Source organism: Amblyomma mixtum, chromosome 8 (assembly GCF_055824585.1).
Source record: "Amblyomma mixtum isolate Tamu chromosome 8, ASM5582458v1, whole genome shotgun sequence".
NCBI lineage: Eukaryota > Metazoa > Arthropoda > Arachnida > Ixodida > Ixodidae > Amblyomma > Amblyomma mixtum.
The window spans coordinates 8,603,120-8,629,471 of NC_143019.1; the positions used below are offsets into that span (position 1 = coordinate 8,603,120).

A 26,352-nucleotide genomic window follows, 5' to 3' on the forward strand; every position below is an offset into this window, starting at 1 on the left:
ATCGTCTATAGAAAGTCTATACACTTCATATATTCTCTGTCTTATAGATATTAAGGCGAAAGCCTTTAATGGCTCATGATGTCCGTTAACAAAGCATGTCACACACGTTTAACTCGGGAAATAAAAAAGATAGAAGACAAGTTTGATGACTGTAGGCTAATTAGTTAATCAATAATAGGCGAAAATGTCGAAATTATGTCGAAATAGCCCGGACGTCGATATAGCCACGGGATCGATGTGACGTCACATCCACCAGAAGTCACGGCATAGTGAAAATTGTCATAGAATTGTCGGAAAACGTCGAATTTGTGTCAAATTAGATGGAGAAATGTGTAATTAAGCGTAATTAACACTTAAGATCCCCGGAAGATGTACAATTTTGGTACCGATATAGCCACGGGAACGGTGTGACGTCATATTCACCAGAAGTCGCCACGGCATAGTGTCCTCGGCTTTCGCCTCTCAACACTGTAGTTGCCAAACTGTTCACGCGATTTTTTCTTTTTGCCTATTGATAGTCAATTGGATTTTATTAGACTGAAGTCTACTAAACGTGTATGGCCATAAATCTATAGATTGTCTATATACAGTCTATAGCATTTGTATTGCCCATAGACTGCTCTCTGAGATTTGTCTATAGAGAGTCTGTAGTCTTTATAGACAGAAATCTATAGACTGTCCAAGAAAATTGTTGTAAGAGGTCCTGAACCAGTTACCACCACCGGTCTGGCGCAGTCGTTCTACCAACTATGCTAACCAGGACACCTAGCAGATGACAAGGCGAGGCTGAGTTCAGCAAGAACTCCACGCGGAACGATGTTAGCCCGAAGTATTTAGGCGGACCAGGTTCCACTGAAATTGTCCCTCGGCTCCTGTTTTCCGTAGCCGCATCACTTCGCTATTCCACGCTGATAAGCGCGAAGCGGTGAATTAAGAGGGCACGTCCCGCACCGGTTGCGGCTGTTTCTGTATCGCATAAAGCAGGTGACGGGCGGAGTGCCAACATTTTATTAACAAACCTACCGTAGAAGGAAAGCAAGCGTGAGCGTAATTACACATCTCACTAAAGAAAGGAAAAGGAGCGCTGATTTTTAAAATCGTGGGCGTCGCAAGGTGCCGGTGGATGGGCCTCAGTGTTCCTCCGCTGTCACGTCTGCTTTTTTTTTTTTTGATCCGTCAGAAGAAGCGGATTCACGAAACGAGGGTGAACTTGACGGTTACGAGTGTCGTCCCGGGAGAAAAGGGCCTTTCACGTTTCCAGATGTGTGGGTAAGATGAGCAAGCGGGTGCTTGCCCGAAGCACACAGCTGCGATGTTCACGAGCGTCAAGAGAAGATTGCGGCTCGCACTCAAGCCTTTAAGGGGAGACAAGGTGGCCCGCCTAGTATTACGAGCAATTCCTTTTTCCTTAATTGGATTTCTCTGTAATTTTTAGCGTAATGTGATGAGTGAATGCGCTCCTAATTGTTGAAGAAAGTACACGTAGTAGGGTACATTACAGAAGAGCATAAGGGTAGAAGCGTGAACTCGAACAGTACAAAAAAAAAAAAAGCTTGGAAAATGAAAGCTTATTAAGGCGACACATGACCGGACATTCTTCGCTGAACTGATAAACCAGCGCATAATGTATAGCGTTGCCTGCTTGAAATCTGCGCCGTTACTTATGTGATAAATGTGATGTATATGAATTTGAGGAATTGAGCTTGCTTTCGCGTAATTTGACTGAAAGCTGCAGAACTCAAAACAAATTCCTAAAAATGGATTGAAGCCATTTTCTGCTCTACAGAACTTATTAAGCGTCACAGAGTATTCAAGGTCAGATCAAATGATAAAAAAATGGTTTTTACTAACCGGCAGCAAAATATTTTCAGTAATGTTGTCAGAAACCCGGGCTTACAATAATGCAGGGTGACAGAAAATAGGACACCATTAAACTAGGTCCTGTCATGCCACTGGCCTTACTGCCATTCAAGGGCAGTCAAAACATGGCGCTATCACTCACAGAGCCGCTAAGAAAATACGTGAATAAATTTTCGTGGTGTAGGGACACACTTGCAGTCACAAGTAGACGTCTCCACAGATATTTAATCAGTTGCGTGTTATTTATTCGTTGGATGTTTATTTATTACTTTATTACATGATGCTCGCAGTGTGCGAAAATGTTTTCGAAACGACCATTTTGAAAAATATAACAAGAGTACAACGTTCAGACAGAGTTGAGTTACTTGTAATGCCTAACAGATATGGCTTCAGGTTCAGACCAAAACAAAACATAGAATAGTATACCCAGGAAAAATAATAAATTCATTGACTAGTGTGCGCGGTTGATTGGGTTGCACTTTATTGTTCGGATGGCAGCTTGAAGCGGCACAAAGCTGCCAGTTTCAAACATGGGTTGTTTCTTCATTTTGATGCTTGCACAAAAAAAGACCCTTAAGTATTCGTCTGCTTGATGCCAAGTCTCTACCAATGGGGGTGAAAGAATATATGTGATACAGATGAGGCAAACTGCCGGCTTGTGAGGGTATGGAGGAGTAGAAGAAGAGGTGATAGTAAAAACGACTGAAATGTTATGTAATCGTGTTGGTGCGTGTTTTCTTGAGACTCGAGAGTCATGACATGCACCTTAGCATTGAAGCGGCCACAAAAAAGGTGAATTTTGCCCGAGGACACCAACATTAGTTCGGAGAGGTACGTCGAGACCGTTAGAGCTACAGCTCTAAAACACACACAAACAAAATAAAAACATAAAGAGTGGCGGCTTTGACCCGGCTTCTTTGCGAGCTGAAAGGAACGCGAACGGGAGCTCGCTGTGCCTACGTGCTTTTTGCATTTTTTTCCAAGGGTACAGCTCAAGATAGAAGAAAATAGCAAGTAGCTAGAAACCAGCTTGCCTTCAAAAGGAAACTTTCTTACAAGCTGAGCGCGCTTTTAAAACCTGTGAGGAGGAGGACTTGCTACTTAAAGTGCTCTGAATCCCCGAAAGAACCCGAGCATCTTCTCAGCCGTCTGAGTCGCATATCTCGGGGCAAGATGGTTTGGGAAAGGCTGCTCGTAACGTTTATGACCGGTAAGTGCATATCATGGGATAATTCATATTGATCAGGCAAATGAGAGGACAAAGGTAAGGGTCACGTGCTTGGCTAGCTGCCTCTTGCTTATTACTGTAAGACAACTAGGCAAATTTAAAAGAACTCTTCCAAGGCGCCACGATACAAAAGGTTGAAAGCACCAAGGAAGCCGAGCAGTCTGCATTCTCAGGTTCCTCCAAAAGAATCGGCCCTCTGTCTTAGGTTATTCGTTGAGGAAGCTGAGGTTGTGCGTTGTATACCTGGCGCGAACGGTCGCCTTTCAATTAGCACGAAGGTGAAACGCCGTCTATTTAAATCTTTCTAAACGTAGGTAAGAGAATGAATGGCGGAGTTTACATGAGTTTTAGAGTTAATCTCACTGCTATCTAGGAAAAGTAAAATGGAAGCAAATAAATTGATTACGCCAAGCTAGATGTGCTGTCTAGAAACGGGATGTAAAGCCTCTGCCACAACTCCGCCGACCGCAGAACTTGTTTTTGAGCGTTGTAGTCGGGCACCGGAGGAACCAATGAAGCTCAAAATACTGGATTGGCGTAAACAACGTTTTCTTGGAGATGCGCTTCCTGAAGGTTCTTCTTTTGTCATCTCCTTATCCGGCACTTTCTTACCGCGACAAGCATAAGTCCCCTGGGCCGGTTACATCTGATGGGGCTTGGATGTGGTGCGCTCCATTTACTAAACCGATTGAACATACTGAGTCCATGAAAAAATTATTTTCGTCAGTGCGCGAATACAGTGTGAAAATAAGATTATTCGAATATTGGCTGCTGTAACGGGAACAATTTTCGTTAGGAGTACTCCGAGTAGTCACAGGTGAGCGCTGATGCCAGCTGCCTCGTGGCGAGACCTCAGAAGGCCGCAAGAGGGACCTTGTCTGAAAATCTCCATTTCTGCTGCTGCTGCTTCTCCCGTTGCTGGGAAATAGGTGCAATCAGTGCCGCTATGCCTAGCGGCCAATAACGTTTTGTACTGCAGCCACCAGGTCATTTCTTTCTTCCTTACTTCATGGGAGATGCCGACAAGCTTTTTTCAACGTTCAAAACCATGCGCCATGTCGTGGCAGACAAGGGAACTAGAAGCCCTTGTCCTCATTTCCTGGCAGTGCTTTTACTGTTTAGGCTATCAAGATTTCTTAGAAAGCGCCAGAACTATGGTAAAAGAGAAAACTAGGTGACTTCGGAAGGAGCCCGCGTACGCGCATTTTCATAAGTTAATTGCCCCCGCTGTCCTTTGTTACTGAGCCCCCATACAGTGAGAAGCACGGCGCGACTACTGAGAGCATCCGTGCCGGCTTCCCAGTTAACGCGCCTGCAGAAGGCATTCGTGCAAGAAACTTGTAACGCAATAGATTCAGCATAAACTCGAGCGGGTCGATGGTAGGCGTGGCATTGTACGTATTTGTCTCAGTGTCTCAAGGTGTAATTTGTTGATAGGTACAGATTCCTAGCGCTGCAATATTTTTGAAACCCTTATGGCACTGTTGATGCCATGTACTGTGAAGGCAATTCATTTGCACGAAGATCGAACGAAAAGCTTTCTGGCTTTTTTGGAAGGTTCCTCATTTATGCTTAACGTTCTCTCTCTAGTCAAAAAATGTTATAGACAGTGATATGTACTGGCATGCTCAAAAGCAGGGCCGTAAAAACAAATATTAGAGAAATGGGCAAAATTTTATTGAGTAAAAACATTTATTGAACTAGATGCTTCACAATTAAACGCTTTGAGATATGAGCGCCTCTGTAATAATTCGTAGCAGGCAGTCAAGTGGGATATTTTCTTCTACCTGAGCTGAAATCTCCTCTGCACCTTAGAGACATTGGGAGGGCAGAAAGAAAATTTGATAAAGAATTTTTATTTTCAGCAATCCTGGCATTCACTCTGCGTACAAGTTCTGCTCAGGCAAGTCAACCTTTGTGTCATCTTCCTTGTGGCATTTAGTGTATGCTTGCATATGGGAGGGAAGGCTTCACGGAATTATTAGTTATATTGATCCTTAGTTTTCCGGAACGACAGGTGAGAGCCATTCGCAAAATTTCAACCATAACCGACTGAAAAGCAAGGGATCTGTATTTTTCTAAACCGAGTTCCTTGAATACTCTCCATGAAAAAAAACATAGCATAAAAGTTCCTCTCGTTAAAACCGCAGAAAGAAAGTACCCTTACAATGACGCCTTTTGTGGCACTGCGCAGTGTGTCTGGTTCTCGTTCCAATGGCTTTTTCGCGGTGACATTAGTTAAGGTGAGTGTTAGAAGTACTTGAAAATAAAAATGCCGCGCCTGCACCGCCTATTGGAAGCAGGCCCTCTTGGCGACGACAGCAGTCGCGGAATATTAGAGAAAATTGCGGGCCTGCAGTCTGAGCGAATGCAGCATCTTCGTCATTAAAACTGAGGTGCCACATGATAGAGGCTCATTTCAATTAGTGCTCAGTGTCCATTTAAGCTGGTTAGTCGCCCTCAGAGAATTTTACAAAGAGAAGCTTTTTATATTCTTTAGACGCAGGGCTACCACGGCGGCAGTGCAAGCCTGGGTATGGGCTTCAGTGGTGGGGCTGCTGTGAAGGCGGTGAAGGGCGGAGGAATCTGGACTCCGCAAACGATCTATCCTTCGTACCCTTCGTTCGCGGTAAGATGCCTCAGACTTATTTTATTAGCAGTATTATGGCAGAGGCTTGTCGGTTGCATATTCCTACTTAGAGAGCGCTATTTCAAGCATACATGGACGAGAGAATCACCAAAAACGAAGCGCGGGCTCACAACTGTGGCTTTAATTTTTTTACAGGTTTTAAACATGCTCACACAGGGTTCATTACGCACGTATGCATCTGAATATTCACGTTCTATAACAACTTTTCATCAAAAAAATTCACTTTGTTTTCGTTTAGTTTTAGAGAATTTGACATGGCAAATTGATCTTCGCTATGCGGGAGGCGTAGTGTAGAGTTCTGGATAAAATCGACCATCTGTGGTTCTTTACAGTGCACTGACATCGCACTGTGCATGGGTCTCTCGCTCTTCTTCTCCATCGAAATGCGGCCGCCATGGTTGGGATCGAACTCGCGTCTTTCGTGCATGTAGTGCGTAGCTGATGAAATTTATCGGCCCTGTTTTTGGCCTTCTGGGTGGGTACAGCAGAAACAACAAAACGCGGACGCAGAAAGAAACACAGAGAACGAGGACGAAGCTGACAGGAACAACTAAACGCGGACGCAGAAAGAAACACACAGAACAAGGATGAAGCTGACTGTCAACTCCAGTCAGCTTCGTCCACGTTCTGTGTTTTTCTTTCTGCGTCCGCGTTTTGTTGTTCCTGCTGTACCCGCCCAGAAGTATGAACCAACTAGCTCAGTTCTCTACTCTTTTAACTGTTTTTGTCCTTTTGATATCCTGTTATATCCGCGTCAATAAGGTTTGAACAAGAGGTGTGCGAAAGGTAATGCACTACTAGATTCCATGCACGCGCATCTGCTTGCAACTGCTGAAATGATCCCAAAATTTTGCGGTTCCAGATCTGCTTGATCAACCTACGCAAAGCATCGGCATGACAGTAAAACTTAATTATGTCGCAAGATGAACGTTTGTAGGAAACAGTTACGAGTTGGCGTTTTGTGCTGTGCGGGTCCCCTATGTCGCCGTAGCGCGTGATAACCAGTTCCTAACTGAGCCTTCACTTACACTTTTGCGGGTAACCAGAGCTCAGTTAAAACTGCTGTAGCCTTTTAATCAAAAGTTAGTTTGTCCGACGTGCTATTTAGAGAGCCTAATTATTAGTATTGATTTCTACTCCGGTACTATCGGGGTAATGGAAGGAGTTTGGGAGAAGCCTTTCCTATGCAGTCGACGTAATTGGGCTGATGATGATGGATTATAGTCGTCAGAGGAAAGGCGAACAGTGCGCGGTCACAAGACCAGAAAAATATCACTTCTGGGAAAGAAATAAGACGGGCTCCATATACACCTCTCAAGAGCTGTCTTCGCACCTTCGGGGTGAGAATCAACTGCGCTAACATTCAGGCGCCCTCAGCTAAGCTATTATCAGCAACAAGCTATCGAAAGAAAAGTGACGGAGCTAAGAAGGTCGTGCACAAAGAAAGCAGTGTGGACTATAGAGCATGCTGTTCCAAATACATCATTATCATAATCATCGCCATCATAAGTCTGAAGTACAGAAAGTACATGTGCGTAATAAATCGTCAGTTGAAAGTCAGCGCTCGTGTTGTCGTGTTTGTTCCGTCCTCGTGTTTTTTCCGCGCTGTTTTACCATGGATAAGTCTGAATACGCCCACTGCAGGGAAAACGCCTCTCCCATGTCTTTCCAATTAACCCTTCCCTGTGCCAGTTGCGGCCATTGTATCCCCGCAAACTTCTTAATCTCATCCGCCCAACTAACTTTCTGCCACCACCTGCTACGCTTGTGTTCTCTTGGAATCTACTCCGCTACCCTTAAGGACCAGCGGTTATCTTGCCTTCGCATTATATGCCCTGCCCAAGCCCATTTCCTCCTCTTGATTTCGACTAGGTTGCCATTACTAACCCGCGTTTGTTCCCTCACCTACTCCGCCCGCTTCCGATCTCTTAACGTTACAGCTATCAATATTTTTTCCATAGCTCGCTGCGCTGTTTTTAAAATAAGCTTAACCCTCTTTGCTAGCCTCCACGTTTCTGCCCCATAGGTGACTACCGGTAAGATACATTTGTATTCGGGTAAGATATGTATCTTATCTTACCCAAATACATTACTCAGTTCATATCAAAAGGTTGATAATTGGTGGTCGATTAAGGTACAGGAGTGTATTCACAGGTAAGATAAGCGTAGCGCTGTGCGACAGAGAATCAGTCGGGCTGATGAGCTTAGGAAATTTTCGGGGATAAGGTGGGCATAGCTTCCGAAAGGCAGAGCTAATTGGAAGGTCGTGGGAGAGGCGTTCGGAATCTACAAGACATAGATTGGCTGATGATGATGCTGCTGACAGCAGATGTAAATACACGCTGAATGGACGTGCATGACTGATGGTCTTTTGGGGTCAACACCTTGTCAAAGGATGAAGTAATGTGCAGGTTGAAACTTTAATGCCGTCATTGTCAAACTGCATGAATTTGATTTTTGATTCATTGAAAGTTTGCTCCGTGGCTAGTTAATGAATTGACATTATGAAACAAAGCAGCACGAAAAACGGCGCGAGAAGCATAATGCCGCGTGCCTCTCTACTTCTTCTGTCCTGGTCATACATTATATGCGGCGTTCCTTTACATTGAAATTGGCTCAATTTTTGACAACTGGGTTATTATGTAGACGACCAAGACTTCGGCTAGTACCGTCGGCTCCTCTGCCAAATATACAAAATTGGTTTCTTATTGACGTCAAACTAAGCGAAAAAGTCGTTGTCAGCTACCTTTGGTGAAAATTGCCACTCCTCTGCCAGTCTGTTTCTAAGGAATCGAAATAAATGCTGGTCGTCCCGTTTTCACATGCTATGCGAGCGCTCTCATCTGCTATTTAACACTAGGGCTGTTTTACATGACATTTTGCGTGAAACAAACGTCAAGGTGAAGGACTGTGAGCAGTGCTGCCTAATTACAAATTCCGCGTCGCTCTACATTCTATAGGTGGATCAATTTAAATCGGTTTAAGTATTTTAAGCTTAAAACTGCTACATTTCTTTTGAAATATATAGGTGAGTTGCTGCTCATAACATTTTAGAGTGCCTGCCATATGCGCTCTAACCTAACCTTATTCATCAGCTCTAACCTTACGTTATTCATCCAGTTGTTTAGGTCGGATATTTAGGATTTGCTCTCAATACTTGCGCTGGATTGACATCCCCTGTTTTTACTTGCATGCCTCAGTTGAGGACTCAGTTCATGTTGTAGAATGGATGATAGGTCGAGTCATAGTGCTTTCAGGAGCGAATTATAAAAAAATAAACAAGCACTTAGAAGCAAACTCAGGATGTGCTGTTGAGAAAATTGCGTCGAATTCTATGTTAACTGAGAAATACCAATATCATGAGATTCTGTTCCTCTTTAAAGGAGTTTTCTATTTTGCAAACGAAGCAAAAAGAGGAGATCCCGTTTTTGTGCGATTGGGAGACGAACACTCTCCAGTGAACACTCTGCGAACACTCTCCAGCGTCCTAGACAAGGAGAACTGCGTATGCGTTGGCAGGAAGTAGCGTAGCCATTAGCACACTCGGCTGCGGAACGGAAGGATGGTGGTTCGAATCCCATCGTGCACAAAGATTTTTTTCCTGGTCTGCCTAGAAAAGCGTGACACCTCTGCTGACGACCTTCTGTCGACAACGATGAGGCATTAAAGGCTTTCGCCTTAAAAAATCTCACCTGCAATACGGTAGGCGTGATCACTGGTTTATATCATACTAACTGACGTCTCGTTTTTTCTGCCGGCCTGACTGTGGCATTGCATTTTTTTCATCCATTGACAGTACGGATTCAGCCTGCCTTTCATCGCCCGAGGAATGCTCACCATCAACTATAACAGGGGATATCCTGGAGGCTCCATCTACGACATGGGCGGCCAACAGCAAATGCAGATACCCCCCATATTTGGGTCGAGTTCCCAAGGGTAGATGGAGTCATGCTCTGAGAGAACGATAGAAGAATGCCCAAGTCAGAGGATGTGGAACGAACTTTGAAAGAGTGGCAAAACGTTTTATACAACGCATTTTCCAGTTTATACCGCTTTTTTTGCCTGAAACATCGGCGTTCGAAACTCATTCTGCCTAGCAAACAAGAGGAGCGAAGGAAGAAGGCACAAAATTGTTTTCTCGCAATTTACGGATTCTTTTGCTCATAGGAATAAAAGTTTTTTCGAATTTCTCTCACGAACGGTTCTATTTATTTTCGGTGTTTTGAGGGAGAAAGGAAAAAAAAACAATCTAAGTTGCAACGTCCGTTGAAACCGCTCACAGCGTAAAAAGAAAAAAAAACGATTATGTGCAATCAAGCCTAGCAACAAAGCTAATTGGCATAATGTTCAAAATGTATTCGCAAAGGCTGGGCCTACAAAGAACCAGAGTGAAACCATTCATTTCCAATATTGGGCCAAGTACCAATGACAGTTCAAGTTGTTCGTCATCCTGCTGCGGTGGTTCAATTCTGCAACCGTTCGGTCTGACTTTCATGCACATCAGACGGCGCTTCCTTGCGGATTTTTTTTTTTTTTGTGATTCAAATCCCCCGTCCTGCCCTGCCGTGCCCCAAGGTAGTAAAATGGCGCTTCCTGGCGCCTTAAAAACGGTTTTTGCAGAAAAATGGCAAATTTATAGAAAACAACATAAAGTTTGACGGATTACTTAATGAAATATAAAGAAAAAATGCCTACCATGGTGGTGACTCCGTCTAAAAGGGGCACGCTAATCGTCCACCCATCTATCCATGCCCACATACTCTTCCGTTTGTAAGCGAGGGAAAGTTGCTGAAGAGGTCGATATCCAAAGCACAGTGCGAGTGGCTGGCAGCGTTGGCAGCATTGACACAAGTGGAGATATGCTGCGGCGGTCGAAGAGTTTGAGGATCCAGCACCAGGCTGGCTCCCAAGCATAGAAACCTTAAAGACAGTTGCAAGTTTTTAGGTTTTCTATGTAAATGAAAGTTTGGCTTGCAGTCCCTGTGCAAGTGACGTTGAATTTTGTAGGCAATAAACAAAAAAAAAGCCGTCGTCGCTGATGGTCTAAATGCTTGGCAACTGAAGCTAAGGTGTTGGCGCCAGCACAGGTTTGAATCCCGTCGAGGCTGTAAGTACGGTTAAGTTTTTTTTTCTGCTCCCGATTTTACAGCGGCTTCAGAATGCTACTCAGTGCATGACATCACAGTATTGCCTGCTCCTGTCCCTCGAATGTTACCCTGAATCCTGAATCAACAACCGAAGAATAAACACTCGATTAAAACAGAAGGATGAGAGGAAACACAAGGCAAAATACACAAGTGTCTTGAGGGAAAACACAGCGCACTCCTAAGACACGGACAAAGAAAGGCAAGACGATACAGCGCTGACTTCAACTAATCAGATTATTTTATTGTGGAGCAACATGTATATATACGTTCGAAAAGTGGGCGGGAAGACATGAGTAACATCTGCTGTGTTTGCACGCGACCGATAGATAAACTACAATTGGTTGGTTTGGTTTATGGGGTTTAACGTCCCAAAGCGACTAAGGCTATGAGAGACGCCGTAGTGGAGGGCTCCGGAAATTTCGACCACCTGGGGTTCTTTAACGTGCACTGACATCGCACAGTACACGGGCCTCGAATTTCTCCTCCAAAGAAATTCAACCGCCACGGTCGGGATCGAACCCGCGTCTTTCGGGACAGCAGCCGAGCACCATAGCCACTGAGCCACCGCGGCGGCGATAAACTACAATTGAAAACAACATGAGGGCAAGGGTGACCCTTGGAGGCAACAAAAAATGAAAACTAGACAAGATAAAAAGACAAGTGGAGGGGCGATTAAACGGATCACGCTTAAAAACGGATCCCGCTTTAAACGGATCACGCTTTTAAGCGTGATCCGTTTAATCGCTCCTCCACTTGTCTTTTTATCTTGTCTAGTTTTCATTTTTTGTTGCCTCCTTGCCCTCATGTTGTTTTCAATTGTAGTTTGTTATCTTTCGGTCGCGTGCAAACACAGCAGATGTTACTCATGTCTTCCCGCCCACTTTTCGAGCGTATATATATGTTGCTCCACAATAAAATAATCAGTTGAAGTCAGTGCTGTATCGTCTTGCCTTTCTTTGTCCGTGTCTTAGGAATGCGCTGTGTTTTTCCTCAAGATGAACTACCAACTAGCCCGCTCTTCCACCCTTGCAAGATACACAAGTATGAATTGATGTTGAAAATTCGTTCTTTACAGCAATGAGCGCACTATTACATATCCTAATCCAAGCGGTTGGTCCCGTCATTATCGTTGAAAGGAAGCGCTGTCGACAATGCTACACGTACAATGTATTTAAGTTTTAACTTCTATTTTTACGAAATCGCTACAACTTGTATAGGACACTGTTTGATGTTGCGTTTTACGGCCTGGCAGAAAGCTCGTGCAAGCATATCCGTAAATACTAATTCAATAGCCACCCGACAGGTTCAAATTTTCTGCCCAATAATTATGTGTCAAGTTCTCTTCATTGTACAAGAGAAAAACCGTGCTTAAAAAATTGGCGTCTGCCATTCTAGTTACCTTTGAGTTTGAAGGTCATTTCCTATCTAGAGCTGATCGATGTGTTGCTGCATGATTCTCAGACTGGAGACGAATGGCGGGACTTTGATCTACTTCGTTCGCAAGATGAGTGGACCGGCAAACGTATCTGCGAAATGTCGACGTGAACAACTTAGAAGGGGTGGAAGCAGTTACAGAGAGGGGGAGAAATTGTCCTGCACGTGGTCGAATACGCTTCCCTGAAGGTGTGTGGAAATGCATAAAAAATTGATATCAAAAAGACATGGCTCAATTTGCTGTCCATTAGCATGCTGGCAATGGCAAAGGGAACAGCCAGTGTGGAAGCGAAGAGGTACTTATAATTAGAAACAGAAAAAGAAAAGTGGAGCGCGCGTCTCTGGTGCATTTTGAAAGGAAAAAAAAAAAACTTTCCCTGTATCTTTGCTGCACGAACGTGCGTGTATCTGTTTCCCTGATTACGAAAACCAAACTTAGTTGCAGCCTTCCTTTTTTCAAACTCGTTACATAAAAGCCTGCGGCATCTTTTACGAGCAGCGTAAGGTCACGCTCTTTCCTTAAGCACACCGAGCACTACCTGAGAGCTTTGCGGGTCTCTTGCGACAATCTTTCCAGAAGGCCAGCCAAGCTCCTCTCCATGTGGTGCAGTCTGCTGACAACGGCCTCTCTCCGTAAGTGGTTTAGGATTGTAACAGACGCCATACAGTTTCTAGACAAATGTGTATCGACGGTGCGATTTGGGCACATTAGGCCTTGGGTAGAATTATGATGAGCTCGATAAACTCTTTTCGCGAAGATTATAAAGTTGGGTTAGCTTGTGGCAATCTCGATCAAGCATGTGGGCGGATCGCTAAGTCCCTGGTGTGTGCATCGAATTCGGAATAATAATAGTGTGCTTAGGTGGTCGACGAATGTTTGTAAAGTCTGGAGGGGTGTAGACACAACTTGGAGCGCTAAACAACGGTATGATTTGTCTCATGAGCGTAACAAGATCATTTTCAGCACGTTGCAGTCGAAGGCGTTGAGTGGGAAAAATTTATTACAATTTTAAATATTGCAAGAGGAGCCACTGAGAATTTCTACCCGCATCGAGTGACTTCGAAGTGCACTTACCACATTTACGGTGACGTCACCAAGCCCGGTGGTTGTTCACAGCAGTGCTTGTCGGTGAAGCCGACGCCAGCATACAGATATAGTAGAAGAACGCAAATGCAGAAAGGTTAACTAGTCGACGCCCAGTATGCGACCCTATATGTGGGAAGGAAAACGGAGGGCGAAAAAGAAAGAGGAGAGAGGAATAGGAGATCAGTTTTTCGCGTGTCCCTAGGCCATTACTAACAGCGTACACAGTGTACATAATGAAAGTTTATAACTCTGAATTCAAGCCTGAGTTCTTTAAGAACTTCAGAAGCTCCTTCACAGCTTACCTCTGAGATGAACGTTTGCCCAAGGACCCAGAATCTTGGCTTCTGTAAAGAGACCAATATCCAAGAAGGGGAGCGTTGCAGAGAGGAGGACACGCTCTAGCTAAATTGCCTCATAACAGCCGCAGTTCTCACACGCAGCTGAGTCTGCCATTGCGATTAAATAGGAGTACGCATTTGCAAACTCCATTCCCAGCCAAAGGCGACAGAACAGCGCAGCATCGCAGCGGGAGAGGCCGCGCGGAGGATTGATTTGAAGGAAGTGGCCGAGGTGGTGCAAACGGCATGCCGAGTTACCAGGGGTAGACCATGACGCTTAAGTCACGTTTCGGCCAAGAACTCGCAGATGTCTTTCTGCGTCGGCTCTCGTCAGTGGCATCCGGACAAAGTCGGCCCTGCCGTGGACTGATCTAGCTGCACCGTCCGTATGCACCGTCCGTATGCAAGACGATTTTGGGTCCCTACCGCAATTTCGTTTTGCATGTTTCCCTGCCGACATTTTCAGGAATGTCGGAATACCATCATTTTCCAAACCGACATTTTCATACCGACATGTTCAGGAATGTGCTAATCCAGGTTGGTTGGTCGACCGTGACGTCCAAGTACACTTCAGTGGTGACGTCACCAAGAAGCTAAGTTCCTGCACAATATTGTCTTTAATTGAATATTCACCCTGCGCACTTGTGTTTAGAGCTAATTTTTATCATTACTAGGTCTACAGGGCTCTCAGAAGGCAAAGAAACGGACATCCAAATACTTTGTGTCTCTATCCCTCTAATGCAAATGTAAAAAGGAAAAGGTCCCCGGACAACAGAAAGCCGCCGTAAATGTGCATTCTCTAGGAACATGTGAAATACGCCTTAAGAAAAAGCCAGAGGGAAACGGAAGCGAAGTGTAGGGCTCTGGAGTAATGTCAATCACCCGGGGTTCTGCAACGTTCCCTGACATCGCACATTACACGGCGGTCTTTCGCATTTCGTCCCAAACAAAGTGCGGTCGCCCCGGACACGATTATATTCGGCGATGCTGCGGTCAGTAGTCGAAGGATATAAGCAATCAAGCAACATCGCAGGCGAAAGAAATCGATGAGAAAACTATCGCTCACACCTGCTTGTCAAAGGCAGCGATGCACTCTAACGTCATACTATATTTTTTTTGGCATATATAGCAAAAGGAAGGTAAGTCAGGTTTGCCAGTTAGCGAGGTTAAAGCGCTAATATCGATGCATGCCATGGAGAAAAACTGTGCGGCTAATGGCTGCGCACAGGAAGCTTAATAGAGCCTGCGAAACCTTTCTGATTACAAAGAAATTTAGGTCTCAGGTTCGTATGCCTTCCGAATCCATAGACACGCTTACATGCTAGTTCAGGCATTGAACAGTGGGAAGAGAGGTGTTGCAGCACCCTCGTGGCAAAATTATCATTCTGTCATATTTTATGCCACAGAGTTTAACATGTTTACACAGATAGAATAAAACATAATCAATTATTTTAACGAGGCAGTGTTAGGCCGCCCGTCCTGTAGAAAATCCGGCGTTGTCGCCGTCGGCGCTGTGAGCGAAAATTCTCTGGAGAAGCAACCTAGGTGTCTCACCTAGGTCACGTGTCCTTTCGGCGTCATCCCAACCTTGCCGCTCTGGATCGTGAGAAAACTGACCACCACGTCAGTGGTGCAGCAGTTAACCGCTGGACCACTGCCCCAGGAGCTGTATGAAGACTCCCAAGGATCTATGAATGTCGAAAATGACCATTTCCACATGTATGGCCACTAACTCAATAGCGCCATTGCGTAATAAATTGAAGGCGGAGTTTAATTGACCCCTCCTTTTTTCTTTGCAGTTATCATGATGACTGCTATAAAAGAAGCAGCAGCGCAGGTAAATATGCAATATGCCTGTTTCCTCAAAAGGTACATTTTTTCGTCTAGTCTCGCACACTAATATGGTTCCTCTTCGCTTAAAGAAAAAAATAAAAATGCCACTGAAAAATTAACAATGAAGACGGCTTAGGAAGGTTGGCAATATATGGGTAGAAAATTAGAATCATCGGTTAAAATTGTAATATTAGCGCTGAAAGTAAAGGCCGGATAAATTATAGCAGGATAACTCTGTAATGCTTGAAAAACGGAAAGTGGACGGAAGGGCTCCTATAAATGTACTAAATATTTCGTTTCCAGGCAGCGAGGGTATACGTAATGGTATAAGTTACTTCAGTTTGTCTGAAGCCACACGCTGTCCCACAAAAATCCTGAGGACATGCGTTAAGTGAAGCGAAACCAGGTAAATAGTTCGCGTCTATCATAGGGTTTTCACTTTTCACAATTGCACTTTTGCTAATTTTGTAAACCTCTCTTCTCTGAAGTGCACAATTTGTACACAGCTATATATTTCCTCTGGCTGGACTCAGTTGCTAGGAGGCCAAAAATAAGAATATTTTTGCATTTCTAAACCCAGCCATTCCCCATGCAATCGGATCCCTTTTCATTTGAAAAAAACTCTAAAAAATATCATTCTTTCTGAAGAGGACTAGGGTTCAGATCTTAACCCGGAAGGGCGAATGAACGCACGCCTAAAGGGCCACTGGTAATGAGACAGCCGCTGTTATTTTGCAAGGATTTTATAATTTACGGATTTGCAAATTCAACAGCTACTATGAGGATCTCAGTTCTTCCGCTAGACTAGCGTAAAAAAAGCCGAAAAGAAGAGGGGATGAAGTGAGCGGAAACAATAGATAAATGGTGCGTAGAGTGTTGCCGGTCACGAGCTATTTACAAGGTAAAAAATAGACACGCGCAAAACACGACGCCTCTTAATTGCGTAGCTTCGGTAGGATTTTTGCAATCATTGATGGCACAAGTCACTTATATTCGTTCTTGCGAGATTGCTAATAAGAAAAAGCGAGACCCATCAGCGGCCACTTCCTGTAGGGTTCTGTCGGGCCTATATACGGTCCGAAAAGATTACTTTGTTGGTTTAATAGGGTTTAACGTCCCAAAGCGACTAAGGCTATGAGGGACGCCATAGTGAAGGGCTCCGGATATTTCCACCACCCGGGGTTCTTTTAACGTGCACTGACATCGCGCAGTACGCAGGCCTCTAGAATTTGGCCTCCATCGAAATTCAACCGCCGCGGCCGGGGTCGAACCCATGTCTTTCGGGTCAGCAGCCGAGCGCCGTAACCACTGACCCGCCGCAGCGGTGGTCCGAAAAGAGAATCAAAATTACATGAACGACCGTTTGCAAGGCTTCCATACGACAATAGGGCTCATCCTCACACTCCACCTTGGGAAGGGACCTACTTTCAATGTTTTCCAGGCTTTGCAGCGACTGGGAACGTGAGCTCGCAGTAAAAAAAACAAGAAACATTTTAAAGCGTACCCAATTCGTGAAAATTAGCTGATGCAATGCACTTTTCTGCACTACTAGCCATGCTATAGAAAACTGCTTGTGTGAACTTCGTCTATGCAAACGCTATGGCACAAACCATGTCATGTCTCCACATATAACGCCATTATAATAAGTGCTTTTCGCACTGCAGATAATAAAAAAGAGCATTTAGTGGGGCTTAAAGCTCACGAATTCAATGCTCTCTTTCCAGGAGAATCCGAATTTCATGCAACCTTCTCTGCCTGGTGGTGTTGGCGCCTCGGGAGGCACGGCACCTGTGAAGGCAATCAAGTCTATAGGCTTCGGACAGCAGCAACAACAACAGATGGTAAGAGGAGGAAGCTGAGCTCAGTCGGTAGCACCTGGCATGGCACTCACAGATGATATTGAAGGTCATTTGTATCAAGTCTATGTCAAGACTGTGGCTTCATTCCTATCGACAAAGCTCCATTACTAATTCGTGTAAACGGGCATGTTATCGGCACGTTAAGCTGTAAATTTCACCCAGAGGTCTTGGACTTATGTTTACAAAGTATTTTCTTCAACGCATTCACAATTCCGATTTTCAAATCAATGCACGTCGCGAAAGCAGTGTTATTTAAAATATACGTTTGGTGTAGTTCATACTTGCATTGTTTATGTTCAGTTGGACAGAGAAAAAAAAATACAAGGTTGTAGTTAGGGTGGTGGGGCGCTGTCTCAAAGGTCTGTGCTCTTGCGCTTTAGTTTCAATGGTTTAGTTTTGCTGGCATTTCATAAATCGCAGATTTGTCGAGCCTCATGTAGAAAAGATTTACAGGTAACACTGCTACTTGAATAAAAAGATCAAGGAGAGCGAGAAGTTCCTGTGGGTGGTATATCAAATTTAAAATTAGGCGCAAGAGGTGCAGGCAACACAGGCGTTACTAACTGCTGAAGGTTTTATAGGTTGTGATGCAATAAAGAGGGAGCTTTGAAATAACATTAACACAGTAGCGAAGATAGAAGAGGCCACGGCGATTGTCAAGCTTCGCAGCGATTCACAGATGTAGCAGGCTCTTTGAAGCCATCTTTAAAGCAGTGGTCAGTTTTCCCAATTTATGAGTAGCCACACGAAAGTGTTTACTCATTACACGCGAATGCGGTGTCATACAATTTACTCTTCTGGAAAATGATTATACAATTGATACCGTGCATGGCTCATCGCTTTACAGCAGGCCACACTCATGAGTTCAAAATTTGAATTTTTGCATAATCTTGGCGAAGAGTTAACTGCAGAAGAACTGAGGATTGGGCGAGTTGGTGGTGGTCCATTGTACAAAAACCAGCGCTTAAGGCCGATTCACACGACGGACCGTTCGCCCGCGGCCCGCGCACTACGTGTGCATACGTCAGCACTTTGAGAGGCGCGCTGGAGGCATGGATGGATGGCGGCCGACAGCGCGCCCCTCAAACTGCTGACGTATGCACACGTAGTGCGCGGGCCGCGGGCGAACGGTCCGTCGTGTGAATCGGCCTTTACGAACACGGACAGAGGACAAGGGAAACAGACTGACGGCGCTGATCTTTCCCTTCTGCGCCGTCAGTCTCTTTCCCTTGTCCTCTGTCCGTGTTCGTAAGCGCTGGTTTTTGTACAATGAAGAGTTAACAATCACTTCAGGAAAACGATGCTCCGCTGAAGCCATCTGGGTCTGACCTACTCCCTCTTCACTGTCGAAATTGCCAAATAGTAATGTGCCGTGCCATAACCGAAAATTCTCACAGTAAGACCCACAAATTCCTATTTCAGGCCCTTTTGTCATGCAGCGGTTTCTAAACTTGGGAAATTTGAAAAAAAGTCAGAAAATATCGATTCTCAAAATATTTTGCTGCACATCCGTATGAATTCACTTTTAGCTAAATTTTACACCCCAAATTTTTGAAAAGGGAAGATGTTTCAATACGGAACATCAATGTTGCCGAAATATCAGATGTAGCACACTTTTTGAAGACTATAAAATCTTGAATACGTGAAGAGACAACCTCGACAAGGTAACTCGTTGGGCTAGCCGGCTTGTGGCTACAGTGCAAGAAGCGAGAAAAAACAAGGAGGAAACAACAGAGCAGCACAAGCTCGGGTGAGGAATAAGTGACGCTTTACAATCAGAAAAAATGCGCGGTGATTGTGTTAGTGCACCCCACAGTACCCTTCGAGGAGGGAAGAATATGTTTTGTGAAAGAAATTTCGAGGTGCGAGCCGAGGACACACAATTGAGAAAGTCTAATATACTGGTGAGAACTGCTGGTCGCAATTAGCGTGGCCCTAATATTAAGCACACTGGATAATTCTGCCAAAAAAGTCCTTCCTGAATAAGCTTTCTAAAGTCTCCGTTCTGGAGTTACATCTATCTAAGTGCTGTTGCCACCTACTCGTCACACAGCCCAGCAATGGCTCTCTTGTAATTGCTGTATTTGTTGCCAGAATTTACTGGTTTATCTGCATTCCAGCTTATTTATTTTCTTTTCCCGAGGGCCCGCCACCACCCATGAATGCTGGCTACACAGAAATGAAAGGGACGGCTTCTCCGAATGCAATGAAGGGGTGGAATTTCCAACCACAACAGTTGCAGTCGGTAAGAAACGACCACAGAAGTGAGGTTGCCGCTAACATAATTCACCAGGCCACTTCAAGCGCTACTATACTATACCACAAGTGTCCGCTTATAGTTGTTCATCATACACTGAAATATCTGATGAAAACATGTTTCAGCGTGTGAAAGTACGCTGAAAAGCTTTCTTAAGCACACTGCACAATAAGGGAACTTTTTCTTTGCGCTACCTTGTTCGAATAACGATGTATGATATTCGTCCCTGAAAACTTCTGTGACGCGAGCTCGCCAAGAAATGTTTCCATAGGGGTTCCGTTCGTGTTTTATGACGAAGTGGCAAACATTTGTTGCGTCTGCAGACGGCGAATAGTGTTCCAATTTAATTGAAATATACTTTCGGCTTACTCGTGCGACACTTTTTCACTTTGTACTGAAAACTAATAGAGAGACAGAGAGATAAAGAAGAAGAGGGAAGGAAAGGATGTTAACCAGAAGTGTGTTCTGGTTGCGTATCTTGCACCGGGGAAGAGGGATGAAGATATTGAAAAGAGAAAGATAGAAGGAGCGAGGGGCACAGTCACAACTGGTCCCCCAAGCCAGTCGCTCTCAGGAAGCAAAACAGTGCCTTCTAAGCCATGAGGGCATTCGATTTCTCCGGTCGCAGTCCCGAGATCATATTATCTGTGAAAAGGCGATGATCGCGGCGGTCGAGGGCACAACGCAGATTGCGTCTTTCGGTCGCCAGAATAGGGCACTCAAACAGGAGATGTACTATTGTTTCTTCGCAGCCACATATTTCTTAAGCAGGGCTGTCGTCCATCCCAATCCGGAACGTGTATTGCTTTGTAAATGCAATAACGAGCCATAAACGGCAAAACAATCTTGCTTCGCGACGCAGTGTATCATGGGGAAGAGGAAGGTGCCGTTCAAGATTTAATGCCCTGAGGCGACGATTGTAAAACATGGCAGTGTTCCACGCAGAAAGCGTGAGCTCCAGCATCGGCCGGCGCAGGTCACACGCTGGTTCAATTCTTGATATAGGAATACATATTTCAAGTCCGTCATTGTGCGGAGATCGGCAGCCTCGTCCGCACGTTTGTTTCCTTTCATACGGCAGTGTCCTGACAGTGACTGAAACATGATGTCACGACCTTTCGACATGGCGCCGGAGTACACCTCTCAAATCTCTGAAACCAGTTGTTTTTGCGACCCGCGGCGTAGAGCTGCTGGCGGGTTTTGAAGGGCTGCATTAGAATAAGGAAAAACTGATCATTCATGTGAAGGTTTTTGGCAGAAGGAATCAACTGCAGCCCCTAAGGGCAGCTAGTTCTACACCAGTTGATGAAGTGTGGCCGGTCGTCTTGATATTCAACTCAAAACTTAACAATTCCACATAATTGCCAGCCTGGCTGGGTTTGATAGCATATAGCAAATTGCGATACATCCCCAACCAAAACTGTTTTAAATTTCACTCATAACGTTTTGGACCCAGCATCTCAAATAAATACCCAATGGAAGCTAAACAAAACATTGAGAGAAGTCTTCCAAAAACACCCAAATCTCTGGAACCTCTACCTGGAGTTAGTAAGCACCAATGTATCCGCTCCAGCATTCTACGGCCTAACACGCTTTGATCACTGCATGAATACATACCTTCACAAGATGATATCACTAATCACGGAAAAAAGAGCGACTCATGTCCGTGACTTAAGCAGGCCGACAAACGCCAATTGTCTCCTTTGATGTGATGTCACTCTTCAGAAAAGTCCCCTTAAAGCTTGCGGCAGCCGCTGCAGCAGATGCCCTACAACTCCATTAAGTGTAGATGATGTGAGCCGCCTAACGGAACTATGCTTACCAGGCACGTATTTCTCGTTCAAAAGAAAATTTTCGAGGCAGATGAACGGAACACCAATGCCTCCCCATCTCTGCTGTTATGGCATATCAATCCATGGAACATGTTCTGGCCCCAGCCAATGGCTCATAACGAGACCCCAAATCAAAAATTTCTTCTTTCATCTAAATTCCATGCAAGTGGATATTTTGTTCGCGCAAGAGGGAAAAAGAACACTCACTGCCGCATCTGGATGTTCTCGTAGCCCGGAAACGCACCTCCCTCAAGTTCTCCGCGTAGCGCAAACCAATCCACAAAGGCCGATATTTGCGCTTCACTTCAACGTGTTCGAACTTCAACTTCCAACATGTTTGAAGAAGGCTTTGTATTTTCATGTATGATACCTCTGCAGTAACTTCCCCGGAAACGGTGCAGGAAATATGGAGTAGGGGTTGAATTACGCGTTTTTACTCTGTGTTATGAGGAAGGAAGTTCGAGGAAGACTTCGTTCGGGTTTTTCGGGTTATGCCAGTCACTGTTAGCACGGCTGTGAGCATCGGTCATGATATGAGAGTCAGATTATCTTGAGCCGTACAGAAGTACAGGTGCTATGGGAATAATGACGACACAAGATGTCTGTCCCTGTAGACAACCAGTGATTGTCATTGCCTCTGTGGAATAAAAATTGTGCATTAATTCAAAGTGATCTATATTATAGACCTGTGTACCGTTTTTCATCTTTTGAGTATGAAATGGACGAAAGTGCTAAGAAATTTCAGCCGTTTCTCTTACTAGAATGCGGGGCCTGCCTATATCTCCGGCTACAAAACTGGAATGGGAAACGGCATGGATGACGTAAAGGGAATCGGAGGCTGGGGTTTCAGCCAGCGGCAGACACCGATGGTAAGAGATTTCTGTCGATGCATTCCCCACCAGCACAGGTAATTGACCCAACATTAGAAATGAATGGTTTAACTGTGGTCCTTTGTAGGACCTAAATTTGCCAGCACATTTTCAGTATTGGGCCGATTAGCTCTGATGCTGAGGTTTGAGTACTGTTTCATGTTTTGTTTCGAATTGTAGCTGCCTCGTTGTCTTCAAAGGGGATATGTCGGGAGTTGGACCCAATATCGATAAATCGGAAAAAAATTTTGGCTTTAGTGTCAATTGGAGCAATAAACAGTAGTGGCTACTTAGAGTACCAAAAACAAGTAATCTTTTGCATAAACATTTCTTTGTACAGAGATGCCTATTGGCATCTTAGCCCAGAAATATTCACTGTCTACAGTGCGACGATTAAAAGACAATCATGAAACGCATTTGCAACGCTTTCATATGGCCGAAAAGCAGGAACGATAAAAGAGCTTATAATGTATGCTAGCGAGATAGCTTTGGAGGAATACGTGAGCACGAATGAATGTTATACCATTGCCAGCATAGAAGTTATGAAGGTGTGAACCCACAGATTTCTCAATTTTTTGAGAAGCAAACTATTTGTTGCCTATTAAAATCGTTATTTCACGCCCTTAAGAGGAAAGTTGTAAATCCTCTCTTTTTTATCGTTTTATACGATATAATAATGACGAAGATAGCTGTTGGTGACACGGAACAGGTTTATGCGATTATGTGCTTGGTGTACTGTGGCTGTCAGACTTGTAATCAGTTTGTAAAAATTACTTTTTACTACTCATTCTCACTTATTCCACCCCTTCAGCATGATGGAGGCGTGCCAGGGATGAAGGGTGTGAGAAAATGGAGATTTCGACAACCAAGGCCAGTGGTGGTAAGAATAATTTTTGGTCCACTAAATCAAACAAGAACCAGTGGAGCGTTGCCATATAACTATTAGTGATGGATGTTTGAACTAGGTTCCAGATTCGAATTTTCAATCTTGCCTTCATCTGTCTTTCTGGTAATCTTAACTGAAGGCTCTCAAATTCTAATACAGGCAAAAATCTATCTGTGTGTGCTGGTGGATGAAGTTGAAGATACCCCGGCTAGCAAAGCTAAACATATAGATGCTCTTGCTACAGGAACTGCTGCTGATGAATGTATAACCCGGCAACACTTCACGAAACTACGCAGGCTTTAGCGCATTCCCATGTGCATCCAATGTGCTGAAATATTTCTCTTTTGCTACGAAAGCAGAGAAACTTATCACTTCCACTCCCCCTCCCCTCACTCGGAAATCTGATCTCTGTTAAAGTGAAGCGTCCAGCCCAAGCAAGGTACCTCCACCCTTCATCTGCACCCTTCTGAAGTACCACCCACTTGCCATATCCCCACGCACTCCGCAACGTAGGGGGCTCTCAATCCATCGCCACTCTTGATCCACTGTCTCATCCACCCCTGCCCACTACACCCTGCCGCAGCAGCACTCACCACCCATCTACCCAACTCTATCAGAAGTGTCATCCACCACTAGCCCATCTACCTACACCCTCTGGACAGCTGGAGTGGGGCGTCCAGCTGATGATGAACACGCATTCAAAGACGAAGTAAAAAACCTGCTGGCAGTCAGAAGCGCCACCTTCCTACCATCACCCCACCTCATTCTCTAGGGGGCTTCCTGTTCAGTTACTGCCATTTTCGACTCACCTCCGGCCACCTTCACCGTCTAGAAGAATTTTGTCTCGTGTGAGAAGCCTCGGTTTGGAATGAAAGCAATAATCAGATCAAAATCATTGAAGTATTCATCTTGCGTAACAATAGCTGCTTTCAAAGAATAGTGGCGTCAACTGGCTGATCGTTCACAATTTTTTTTTTGGTGAAAATGAACGGATCACATGCTTCTTCGCAACCGGTAAGATAGTTCATGACAAAGCTGGATGAACTGCCACTATTGAAATGGGGAAGAGCTCTGTGACGATTGTGAAGGAAGCAAACAAGAAACTGTTTATGATTGTGTGCTACATTTACGAGCGACTTATCTGCTTCAGGTGTATTTAGTATGCTCAGTGGTTCAAATGGGGTGCATGTTATGCCATTTAGCGAACAGTGAACCCGACAAAACTTTGAGCTTGGTAGCACGTACTGCGCCATTTTTAGGCACATAGTTTACCACTAGTAATAGTATATATTTGTCATGTTCAGAAAGCGCATGAAGATTTGGAAACGAAAGGTAATTGTACGATCCACCAATTATTTGGCAACTTCAGAGATTTCAATCCTATAATTTGTGAAGACTATAAAACTCGTAATTTGGTGCGTGGCTGTAAAAATCAACCGCTGTTTTGGGTTTCCAAATAAAACCTTTGCTTTTCTTTAGGCCTAACAAACAATTTTCCCTAAATCTGTTTGTTTCGAATCGAAATATTGAGAGCCGCCTTGAAGTTTAACGATGATACGTCTCGGTTGCTCTTGTGGTCCCACCAACATGTTTCCAATCGTGTGAAGAGCACTTAATGATCAAAGACGCTGAACTATCCTTTCCTCTTCACCGGTTACATACATCAATGAAATTTTTTAAGGAAGCCGTTAGTTGCTTGCGACATTTATTCTATTCACTAGCCTTCAAAAATGAAGTGCCAATTGTTTTCGCTCCTTTTAATCCCCTCTATGCCCTGTTAACCACGGTTGTGTCTTGTTTTATTGCAAATTTTCAACCAGCGCATCTATTTCTTTCTGCTTACGAAGCGAACAGCTACACGGCTTATTGCATGACATTGTTTGCTCTCTTGGGCAGATCGTGATCAAGGGATGCCCCGTGATGAAGGGCTTCAGGTGGGGACAGCAGCAGCAATCGCCGCTGTTTCTTGGCTGAACGCAGCCGAGCGAAACTAACTGGCGCCTCGCTGGCACGGAAACAAAGCCTTGATTGTCCGATCCGGTGTTTGCAATACTTCGACCATCTCTGGACTCATTCTTCAGTACTAGTTTCCATATTTTTTTCCTAATTTGCTTCTAGATGTGTCACGTTCATTGATTGCTGTTATCCAAACCGGCGAGGCGACGAAGCTCATCGGATTTCGGTGAAATAAAATTACCCAAATTGCTCTGTAGAAACTACACTTTTAGAAAACCAATAATTGAGAACCATTTTGTCATGTTTTGTGTGTTCACGACTACGCCCTATATTGTGTCGAAATCTTGTCGCTCTCACTAACTGCCATTAATCTTGATCTCAAGATGGTAGCGACAGTGGCCATTAAAACGCCAGTGATGCGCCTTGTGATCTCAGCCCCTGGAAATGGGAAAGGTGACCCAGGAAAAGTGGCTTAGATTCTTCATACAGCGTGAAATGTCTCTGGGACTCCTTTTCTGTAAACTGCTGTGTCAGCAGAAGCGATAAAAAGACAGTAGGAAGCGCACATTGAAAGAAGCTACCTTTTGTCTGCATGACGAATAGCAAAACGTAATTATTTCCCTGGGGTCACGACAGTTTCTGTATTTTCCGAAGCCAATACTGCGAAATATGGCTTTTTTATCTTTCATAGTTGACTTCTTTGCATAGCAAAATCTTGTGAAGTAAAATTGCCAGCCAATCGAAGAACGAATGGGGAACTTTATGAGCCCAGAATATTTACATAACATCTAGTGATTGCTGTTAATGGCACTGGAGTTATTAGGCGCCGAATTTTGAATTAGCTTCCTGTTTGAAGCAGCCCTTAATGACAGGTAATTAAATATTTAGGTAAGTTGTCTTTAGGATGCAAGGTTTGTCGGTACTGTAGCGTTACAAGGCTTGCAAGCGGTCATCAACACCTGCAACGTCTACAGTGTAAGTCTGAACCTCATGAAACATTAAGCAACAATGTAATTGTAAACTGGATGTCAAAAATTAGTGGCTTTTGAGAAAAGTGAACGGCGTGGTTGAGAGGCATTGTACTCGCGCTAAATAACAGGGACGAAAGGACAGAAG

The 26,352-nt window shown here is 44.4% G+C and overlaps 2 protein-coding genes across 2 annotated transcripts; both read left to right on the top strand.

Annotated features, from left to right (window-relative positions):
* Positions 1-3,033: 3,033 nt before the first annotated feature.
* On the top strand, positions 3,034-9,678 carry LOC149331272 (uncharacterized). Its single transcript, XM_089555444.1, has 4 exons — positions 3,034-3,070; positions 4,954-5,029; positions 5,612-5,717; positions 9,535-9,678. Exons 1-4 carry the CDS (start codon positions 3,034-3,036, stop codon positions 9,676-9,678), a joined length of 363 nt encoding a protein of 120 aa, XP_089411570.1.
* A 4,579-nt stretch (positions 9,679-14,257) lies between these two features.
* LOC149331273 (uncharacterized) lies at positions 14,258-25,254 on the top strand. The gene is made up of 5 exons (XM_089555932.1): positions 14,258-14,281; positions 17,302-17,418; positions 22,287-22,394; positions 23,206-23,274; positions 25,177-25,254. Exons 1-5 carry the CDS (start codon positions 14,258-14,260, stop codon positions 25,252-25,254), a joined length of 396 nt encoding a protein of 131 aa, XP_089412058.1.
* Positions 25,255-26,352: the final 1,098 nt, after the last annotated feature.

Bases quoted from the DNA above. Each gene is read 5' to 3' on its own strand.
- LOC149331272 (XM_089555444.1), top strand. From the start codon at position 3,034: ATGGTTTGGGAAAGGCTGCTCGTAACGTTTATGACCG. The intron at 3,071-4,953 runs GTAAGTGCATAT...TTTTATTTTCAG, and splicing joins GCTCGTAACGTTTATGACCG to CAATCCTGGCATTCACTCTG. The intron at 5,030-5,611 runs GTGTATGCTTGC...CCACGGCGGCAG, and splicing joins CATCTTCCTTGTGGCATTTA to TGCAAGCCTGGGTATGGGCT.
- LOC149331273 (XM_089555932.1), top strand. From the start codon at position 14,258: ATGTTCAGGAATGTGCTAATCCAG. The intron at 14,282-17,301 runs GTTGGTTGGTCG...CTCTCTTTCCAG, and splicing joins TCAGGAATGTGCTAATCCAG to GAGAATCCGAATTTCATGCA. The intron at 23,275-25,176 runs GTAAGAATAATT...TCTCTTGGGCAG, and splicing joins GACAACCAAGGCCAGTGGTG to ATCGTGATCAAGGGATGCCC.